At 40.5% G+C, this 10,000-nt stretch overlaps 1 protein-coding gene across 1 annotated transcript in view; it reads left to right on the top strand.

Moving 5' to 3' along the window:
• Positions 1-10,000, top strand: part of LOC138004060 (oxysterol-binding protein-related protein 1-like) — a 39,246-nt gene that overhangs the window by 16,603 nt on the left and 12,643 nt on the right. The window contains exons 15-21 of the mRNA XM_068850458.1: positions 2,549-2,654; positions 5,077-5,183; positions 6,259-6,372; positions 6,862-7,295; positions 7,833-7,908; positions 8,674-8,698; positions 9,338-9,447. Of these exons, the coding sequence (XP_068706559.1) occupies positions 2,549-2,654; positions 5,077-5,183; positions 6,259-6,372; positions 6,862-7,295; positions 7,833-7,908; positions 8,674-8,698; positions 9,338-9,447 (972 nt within the window). The remainder of the gene's footprint in view (positions 1-2,548; positions 2,655-5,076; positions 5,184-6,258; positions 6,373-6,861; positions 7,296-7,832; positions 7,909-8,673; positions 8,699-9,337; positions 9,448-10,000) is intronic.

Raw genomic sequence — 10,000 nt, 5'->3', positions numbered from 1 at the left:
ATACACGCTTGTAATACGCAAGTAAATTAACAGGTATTCTATATTCCTGGACAAAAAGAGTTTAACACATTTCCCATGTTTCGACCTTTTAGACTTCAGAGAAGGCCAACAATACTCCCTACTCATCGTTCACCTCCCTTCCCTCCCCTCCCCTCCCCTCCTCCCTCCTTGACGTTAAGTCATTTTATTTTTGCCAAGCTGCTTGACCAGCAAACTATATCCGCCATTTTACTAAAATTAGGTTTTAGTTCCGTTGTCACCACAAATAATACAGGTGGTTTGCAACCAACCTCTTAAGATACAATGAACATTGGAGAAATTAGACTAATGCAGGATGTACTGATGAAATGTATAGATGCAAAAGTACTGTTTGTGCCATCCGAAGTGGCGACCATGACGTAACGTGCAAACCACCTTGGCGTTCCTACAGGGAAAAAAAAAAGGATTATTGTGCTCCGGCGCAAGCATCTTTAGAAACACACGATATGTCCAGAATTACTTTACGAACTTAAATCCGCATTTTCACTTAAGGCGCTGTTGAGGCCTGGCCAAAGAGTGCATGCACTCATTTTAATGAACAAAACAAAGGACCAAACCTCCCGAATATTATACACATGATCTGTATGGGGAAAACAAAATGTACAAGCGAAAAAGGTCTATTGGCGCCCCGGCGCTAAATACAGTTGTGAATTAAATAAAGTTCATTATTCTTCCTATTTGCCATAGAGCGGTTTTCAAGAGCCCTTTTCACGGTTACTTTTTCTCATTTGCATTACAATATAATGCAGCATGTATGTGTGGCAATTTTGGGCTACTTTGTAGTTTTAACCCGAAATTGCCTCGCATCCACGTTAGATTACATTGTAATGCAAATAAGAAAAACTAACCGTGAAAAGACCTATTAGATGCATGGCGATTTTGATAATCGTCACAGAGTGTCCCCTTGCTCTTCTACCCAAAATTCTTTGACTTGGGCCATTTTAGTTTCAATAGGAATAAAACGCAAACAGCGGTTACAAACATTTGCTTGAAATGCATAACTATTTATACACTTAACGTTTCGCATGTTACAACATGCATCATCAGAAGTGATTATTATTCAGTTACAGATAAATTTAAATTCAAAAATGCAAATGTACGGACGGGAACTGACGAAATTGATTGACATAAAACAACAAGAATATCCTAATAATAGAGATAAAGTTTCTCACTGCCTTGACGTTGATTGCCTTGACCTTTCTTAGGTCATCACAGCAAACACCTCACAAAACAGCTGAGGTCTTGTATAAACAAATCCTATGGTATTTTCAACGTCACAATAGTTTTTCAGAACACCCGAAGAATCAAGTCTTGTTTCCCGTACAAAGATAAACTAGCTCCTTCCTTCAGGTCAAAAGTAGTGTACAGAGCAAACTGCTGGGATTGCAATGATTTCTACATAGGGAAAACGAAACGCCGATTACGTGACAGAAAAACAGAACATTTTAAAGCTCTGACTACAAATTGCCACGAATCTTCAATTGCTGATCATGTTTTCTTAACCAACCATAGAATTAAGTGGGATCATTTTGAAATATTAGCAACTGGTCGATCAGACATGTATTGAAAAATTAAAAGAGTCTCTGTTGATCCGTGATCTTAAGCCAGCCTTGAATGAAAACGTTGGCAGTGAGAAACTTTATCTCTATTATTAGCATATTTCTTGTCGTTTTATGTCAATCAATTTCGTTAGTTCCCAGTCCGTACAGTTGTATTTTTGAATTTAAATTTATCTGTAACTGAATAATAATCACTTCTGATGATGTATGTTGTAACATACGAAATGTTAAGTTTATAAAGTTATGCATTTCAAGCAAATGTTTGTAACCGCTGTTTGCGTTTTATTCTTCTACCCAACTTCAACATCACTCGCGTGTGGGAATACAGAAAATAAGCACGCGCGTTTTAGAGACGCGGACGGCAACCGGAAGAGAACATTTAGCATGCCAGGACAGTGGTGTCTCCCAGATTTATATACTAGTCATCTCTCATGGAGAAAATATACTTAGCAATGTAAATGTGGTTGTGGGAAGACAAGTTAAGAGGGACCCTTGGTGTTGGATATCAAAATTGGGCCTACAGTTAATTATCTGCGTTTCTCGACAGAAAGTAAACACGCTTGGAGTTGTGCGAATTTCGAAAATCAAAAGTGAAAGGCGTCGTATTTTCTGTCCGTTTGATGAACGCACGGCCTGAGGCCTCCGTGGAAGCTTGGGATCTAGATTTATGTTCGCTTGCCTGCTGAGACTATCGCGCATGTGTGACCCCCGCTGGCTGCATAGTTACGTGGTAACCGGATCTCCCACAGTTGCCAAAAGTAACGCAACAGGGTCACGGAACGATTCACTGTTTTGGTCTTCACTTCACTTTTTTTCACGTGACACAGCATCATTTTGTTTATCACCGGGACAGAAATCACACGAAACAACAAACTGAACACTGTTACGGAACGTTCGTCTATGAAGTGTCGCCTGTTATTTGTCAAATTCAGTGTTCGTTTTTTTTCCAGAGTGCACGTGCTCATCAACAACTTCTGGACGATCAAGTCACCGGTGTCAATAGCAAAATCGCTGAAGTAACTAATTCATCCTCTGCCGCTCAAACCAACATTAAAGGTAAGACTATCTTGTTTTTTTTGTTTTGCTCTCTGCTGTATCATGCGTGCCATGATATATGTAACTAGTTTCACGCCGTTACGTACCTTACGGAGCCGTGGTAGACGATGGCTCGATATGTAGCATTTTTTTTTTTGAATACCGAATGTTTAGCCTTTATTACAACCTGAAGTGGTTAATTTGTATTTATAGACGAAACAAAGGTTAGAACGGTGAGTATCAAACACTGAACGCATTGCGGTAAAATAATAATCGAATTCAAGGTTATCGCAAATCGTAAGTGTCACGCATGACAAATTTTCCGAAGCCTAAAAGAATCATTTCAATCTTCTGTTTTTAAAACAAGATCTTGAAAATTTTACTAAAAAATCTGAGGATGACATGCATAATCTCTGAGTATAATTTCACGTAACGCCCAAAATATCTCATTATTTTCTTGTCTGCGAGAGCATCTGGCTTTTATCTTTCGGTAAAAACAACCGAACGAAAAAGGAGCCGCAAGACCCGGTAGCTTTTGCAGGGAAATGCTTTTGAATTGTCTTTTCTTTTGATATATAGCTTTCTTTTTTCGACACTCGAAGAAAACTATCCATGGGAACTTGAAATTTTTCAGAACAAAGTTCACGACTGACTCATTGAATTGAATACCCGAGTCATGTTACAAAGGGGAGGAATAAGAGGCCTGATCACGTTTCAACGTTAAACACAATTAAATACACTTGTGGGGTCGTGTATAAATAACATAATAGATAAAAAATGTTGCTGCTTCTATATATACATGTATATGAACGATATTTGCAAGACGAAAAGCTTAAATTTAAGAGAAATTTTGGCATCATGACAACGCATACTTGAGTTGAATAGAAAATTTGTTTTTATTAGAATACCCGGCAGCTATGCCGGCCGGCGCTAGCAACGTCTTGAATAGATAAAATGCCCGGCAGTCAAGACTTTTTTTATAGATGTTCTCGATACAACTTGATATTTCTCAGTAAATGTTACGTGTCGATAAAAGTCGATAATCATAAGAGTTCTAGCTCAACGATTTTCAAGGTCGCGAAATTAAGCGTTTCCTATAAAGCAAGCCAATAATTGTTTATGGAAATGGGTAGTAAAGAGGAAAGCGGTTTTCTTGGAATCCATCAAAATCGAACTGTAACATCTATAGTCGATTAAAATCGATAATCGCAAGTAATCGCACGATCGACATTTATCGATTTCCAGAATTTGTCGATTGACAATAATCGAATTCGATCGACAACGGTCGATTTTTACCGACCATCGAAATTGCCGACATGTTACGTCCTGTTGAAACTCTCGAAGCCTTCGTTTGTATAAGCTTTGATCGTTTTAATAAGGCAAGGATCTTCTTGATGGTGTTAATGATTTAATCATTTTGGTCCCCAATAATGTGATAATATGTTGGTCCGAGTCTGTGCAAAGTTGTTGAACTTTCCTTTTCAGATATCTCTGAGTTTAGGCTCGGCCCTTTGGGATATCCAGACAAGTGTGTATAAAGTATACTATACCCTATTGTGGGGTTATAGAGCCGAGTACATCCCTTTTGATAGTGATTTAAGGCCGGTTTTGTCGGGCCGATAAATTGACGGTACCGTGTAAATTGTGTAAAACGTGTAATTTTTCCTCAAAAGATCTTCCCGTTGTCCTTTTAGTATCCGCCATTTAAAAACGCTTTAATTTTTTCAGTATTTATGCGCATTACCCACGCGCATACCCTTTGATTGACATGACGGTTTCTCTCAGAGTGTCGGCCCGACTTCAAAAAAGGTGTTGCCCTGCAACAGATTATTTGAATCGCAACGATTTTCATTTTCATGAATCGGTCGTTCATAGCCCGGTCAAAATACACGCAAGATTTGCACTCCGACGCTATCGGGCTGATAAATCGGGCCGACAAATCGTACCTTGTAAACCGGCCCCGAGTCGCGGACAAAAAATGGTAGTTTTTCCAGCCAATGCAGTAAGAATTGGATCCAGCCGATCAAACTATTGTTCATTTCGGCGTTAGCTTGGATTAGAGAGCTGCGTTAAGATTTGCAGTTACTTCCTGGAGTCTTGCTCTCATTTATTTGTTTGTTTACTTATTCATTTATTTGTGAATTCTTTCCAAATGCGAAAGCTCTTACGAGTATAGCTTGTGTACAGCCACCCCCTCCACGCAGGCTATTCTTGGTTTGCACTCACGTGATTAGACGGCGGGCCATGTTGGTGTTCAAAACAAAAGCAAAGTGTCGCTCGCGTTTTGCATAATAATAAAGCCAAATTCCCAAAAGACTTTTTCTCGCTATTGTTCAGTTCACCAACATGGCCGCCAATAACGTCAGGTGCAGGGCAAGTATTACGAGTGCCAGAATATAAATGTTGATTTTCCTTTGATTGTGCTCTTCTTGATTGGGCGCAGAGAGTTTCCTAAGAATCAGTGACAAACTCAACGAAGTTGCTGCCACGGCGCGTAACATGTGCGTTGCGCTGACGCATTGCTTGGATTTGATGTCACAACAAGAGGAGGTGAGTCCGCACTGACTCTGTACCACTGGTTACACCACCAAACACAAACCTACAGAATTTGAAAGAATCTCGCTACACGAATGTCATTCGCCTATTAGATTGCTTTCCCGTCCTCTGCTTTGTTGTTGTTGTTTTTTGTTTTTTCTTAACTGTTACTTTTTAACAATAAGGACCTGAAAGGGAACCTTGACTTCTTCTGAAGAATAACTGTTAACCAGCGAAAAAGTTTAAATTTTGAAAAAGGCGTCTGTAGAATAAAAATATACTTTTAGGTGGTGTTCTGTTGATTTCAACCGTTTCAACCACAACCGGTTTAGGTTGAACCGACTGTACAGGCTGTGACGTAAGACTCCACATAAGACTGGTCTATTTCAAGCTTGACTTGTCCATTTCACTTTTGTATTTTTGGCGGTTGTGGCGCAAACCATCTGCTGTAATCCATTTCGCTTTGTACGAAACTATTTGTTGTCACACTAAGCCATTTGGGATCACGCTAAACCGTGTCCATTTTTGTTTTAAATTCATCTCTTCAAATAAGATAAACCGTTCTACAACAGACAATTAGACCATTTCATGCTGGTATTTTTGGCTGTGACTGGACTGCCCATAATAAGTGTTAAATCTGTCATCGCGAAGAGCAATTAACCATTCAAGTACCGCGTGCCAGAGGAATTTGCGTGATCTACTGTTCTAAGATTCCAGTGTAGTGTTGTAATCGAAAGGAATGTGTATGTAGAGCTTTGTGAGGATATTTCAGCGGAAATTACGTTGGCAAAATCATTGGGTTGGCAGCAATCAGAATATTCGTAGCATTGCTTATCATCCCTCATTTTAGAGCAAAAATCCTTTCAATTTACCACATGCTAGCGAAGGCTGGTGTTAGGCTGATTTCTGTAAGTAAAATCGAATGACCATAATTAAATCGTTAATCATTTTAGCGAACATTTTGAGATCTAAATAAAACATTGTATGTCATACTTCATCTTCATGAATCATCGACAGTCTATTAGGCGTCGGGCCGTAAAAATCGATTGAAAAACGATATCTTTGAAGAAATTTGCATTTTGCTTTGCAGGTGCGCCATCTTAGATACGAAGAAGAAGTAGAGAAGCGGCGTGTTCTTGAAGATGCACTTCATGTATTAGCCACAGAACATCACGCTTTAGAATGTTCGGTGGGTGCTCATGAGGTAAGTAGAATTAAAGCGTCTTTTGCCCAACCATGGACCGTGGAGACCATTTTAAAGTGGTAGGGCTATAGCGTTACCAGCCCGTCCCTCGCCGCGGTCTTTCAGTTCTGTGTCCTATGATTTTCCTTTGGCTTACGTCTTTGCTTAAACTCCCTATTCAATCTCAAGTTGCCTAGTTGCTGGACCTCTGCCTTTGGTTGCGGTAAATTCGTTTCTGTTCAGTTTATTTCAGGTGGCGTCACTGAACCAGGCTAATCCGTGAGGCTTTTTGAAACGCCTTACGTGAAGTGGACTAGTTCAGCCACCCCAAATATATTTGGTTGTAGTCGCACAGGGGCATTTAAGCTTCTCGCAGAGTTTTTTATGTCCATCCGGGAAAGTTATAAGAATGTGTTGGATCTGGGAAAAATCCGAGAAACCCGCGGAGTACGAATGTGTGCGTAGAAGATTCTTCTTTCCAAATTCATACCGTTTGAACTTCCTTTATAGTTTGTCCATGGAAGCCGCATGACATTAACAAGTGACTGCAACGAGGAGTTCTTCGATGCGCGATCCGACATCGGATGTCCACCAGACGACTTGCTTTCCGACGACGATAGCGATGACGGCGACGAGTATGTTCCGAGCGTGGTAACGGCTGATTCGACGAACGAATCGGTGGAGCAAAATCACGTGGAAGCGATTGCGGATCGTAATGTTGATAAAAAGAGGGCAAGCTCTGGAGTAATGTTAAAAACCTCTGATAAACTTTCATTGACACGGAGTTCTTCGGACAACACCATAGTCACAAAATCGGATCGGAATTTATTGGAGTGTGATGGATTGTTAAAAGTGAAGTCTGTGTCAAGTGATATGGAGCAGAGTGCGGCTTTGTACAGGAAACAAGAGGCTAAGAAACATGTTCAAAGCGAAGTACGCTACAGGTAAGTTTGCTTTCTTTGCTCGGAAATTGTGGGAATTATATTAGCATAAGAGGAGGAATAGACCAAGTCAGCGAACTCAGTGTTGTACCCAATTCAAATCTCCCGGGGTTAAGATTCTCTGTGTATTGTATTTGCATTGTGATGTAGCAATCACATTGAAATAGTATGGAAATACCTGGAGCAAAGCGTTTTATTCCCAAAGGGTTTGAATTGGGTACAACACTGAGGTAGGCGATTTGGTCTATCGCCTATTTATTTATTTGTTTGTTTTGCCACACTACACTACAATAATTTACAATGATCTCCGAATATAAGGAATTACAAGGCATGTGTATTTATCATTCAGCCATTGATTCAAAGCAATTTATTATCACTTATCTTCAAGCGTTGTTGCGAGGAAGCCCAATTGAAGATGGAGGCTCACTAGCGTTGGGTTCCTCATGCGATACAATTGACAAAATACGCATCTCTTGTCTCTTAAATTGAATCCCCTTTGCCAGCTTTGTTTGGGACTGAACACGTGGATTTTTTTGGCAGGACTACCCTTCCTGTGGCAATGCTTTCAAGAAACGAGTTTAGTGTGTGGGCTGTTCTGAGACAGTGCATTGGAAAGGTAAAGACACCAACTGAAGTACTGTACATGCTTTTTGTGGAAACAAGTCGATCTCTCGTCATTGGCAGTGGACTTGCGTTGTCGTAAATCACAATTGTAGCTCTGATTGGGCCTTTTCTAAACGGATTTTTCTTCTTCTTCTTTTTTTGTTTGAAGTGGATTTGACCTCCTCTTTGTTGTTGTTTTTGTCTGCCAAAGAGTCATAAGCATCAATGTAATGTGAATGTACAAGGCTGTTGCCTAACAGGAGCCCGGTAGCCTGGGGCTCCTAAAGAATAGCTCTGGGCGCCTTAATTTTTCACAGCAACACCTTTCACTTCATATTTTGGGCTCCTAAGTTCTCAGCATTTAGCTCTGAGGGCCCCTTTAAAATTTTCTTAGGCAGCAGCCTTGATGTAAATGCTTTGTAGTGGAAGTGCACTTAGCTATCAAGCTAGTTTACAGGCACCCCACTTTTAAGAATGTGAAAGAAACAATTAAAGTTAAACAGAAACATGATCAAGAACCCCAACTGGCAGGAGGCAGCCAGTTGGCTATTTACAAAGCGTGGTAGAGTTGAATCCGGGACAACCGGAAACAAATCCAAAGCAGAGGTTAGAACGGAATTTGAACCCGGAGCAGCCGCATGCAAACCCAACGCCCTAACCACTCGACCACGCTGCCTCCCCGGCAGCTTGAAGTTTGTTTGCCGTGGTTTCGATATCCCCTTCTTCACTCACACTTTTAGCGTGCGAAGGCGATGTAACGGTTTTGTTTTTCATCCAGGATCTTTCAAGAATCACAATGCCAGGTAAGTGACAATTTTTTTTTTCAGTACAATTTCTGGACGCTTTTCTTTTCACTTTAGCAACTGGCTGGAAATGAAGCTTTAATAGGTCTAGCTATGGACAATCAGAAGCTTAACCTTCAGTGTTACTGAATGTGCAGTGCAGAGCGAAAATGAAAAGAAAGAAAGTTTGAGTAGAGTTACGGCCGGAATTTGGGAATTTGAAAAAGTTATTCTTCAGTTTGTTTCCGTGAATATTTGCAGCAATTTGACGCAATAGCAACATGTCAATGTATTAATGCGCCTCAAGCGGAATGCCACGTTTCATTTCTTTTACTTTAGCGTACCCGCTGCCTATGTGGACGTTTCCTGAAACACATCATTTCCGTTTGTTTGCCATCTTAAAATCACTTAAGCGAGGTTCTTTTATCCCAAGGGCCTATTTTGGCACCTTGCTCTCTTCAAATAGTTTTTTTTTTCTTGGCGTCGATTGATTTCTTGGGTAAGTTGGACGGGTCGTGTGTACGAAACATTTGAATTGAAATGTCGACACGATTATTCCCAATTTAAGAATTGGGAGGTAGCAAATCGTTGAACCTTATTCAGATATGTCTGCGGTCTGGCATATTTTTACTAACTGGGTGTTTACTTTGCATATTTTAGTTATCTTCAATGAGCCATTGACGTTTCTCCAACGTGTCGCAGAGTACATGGAATATGTTCACCTGCTTCACACAGCCGCTAGTTTGGATGATCCGCTCCATCGTTTGCAAGTTAGTTATTATTTACTGTAAACAGAAGCTGCAGCTTCTTTCATATTTTTGTCCATATTTGGGTATAAAATTGGTGTGCTAAAATCCCGAGCTTTGTTCTGAGGAAAATAGTTGCAAGTTACACGCTTCAACGTCATGTCCTTCTGCTGCAAAACAGAGGGGTTTCTTGATTCGGCTTACACTGAAAGAAGCCCCACTTTTGATCCGTGAAGCTTGACAAAAGAATGAACCCACAAGCGCTGTTAATCAGAAAACGAGTTCTTAGAAGGATTGGACTAAATGGAAATGAATAGCAGACTTGAAGATGCCTTAATCAGGGCGCTCAATACGGCTTTAGGGAACTTGGGTTTCTCTGTCAGAGCCCGCCGGTTACCCATGCCCACTACAGGGTCCCCAGTAGCTGAGTAAGGGTATCCTGCTAGATCTTGGAGGATATCCGGCGTAACACCAAAACTTTGTTTCTTTTCTGAACTAAATCTCAATCTTCCAATTGCTGTACTTAATACCCAGGATTTTCCTAAGGCCTTTCGTGTACTCAAGTCCTTGAGGGTTA

This window comes from Montipora foliosa, chromosome 5, assembly GCF_036669935.1.
Source record: "Montipora foliosa isolate CH-2021 chromosome 5, ASM3666993v2, whole genome shotgun sequence".
NCBI lineage: Eukaryota > Metazoa > Cnidaria > Anthozoa > Scleractinia > Acroporidae > Montipora > Montipora foliosa.
Note: the sequence above shows the minus strand (reverse complement) of the source record. Positions and strands in the feature narration are given on the sequence as shown.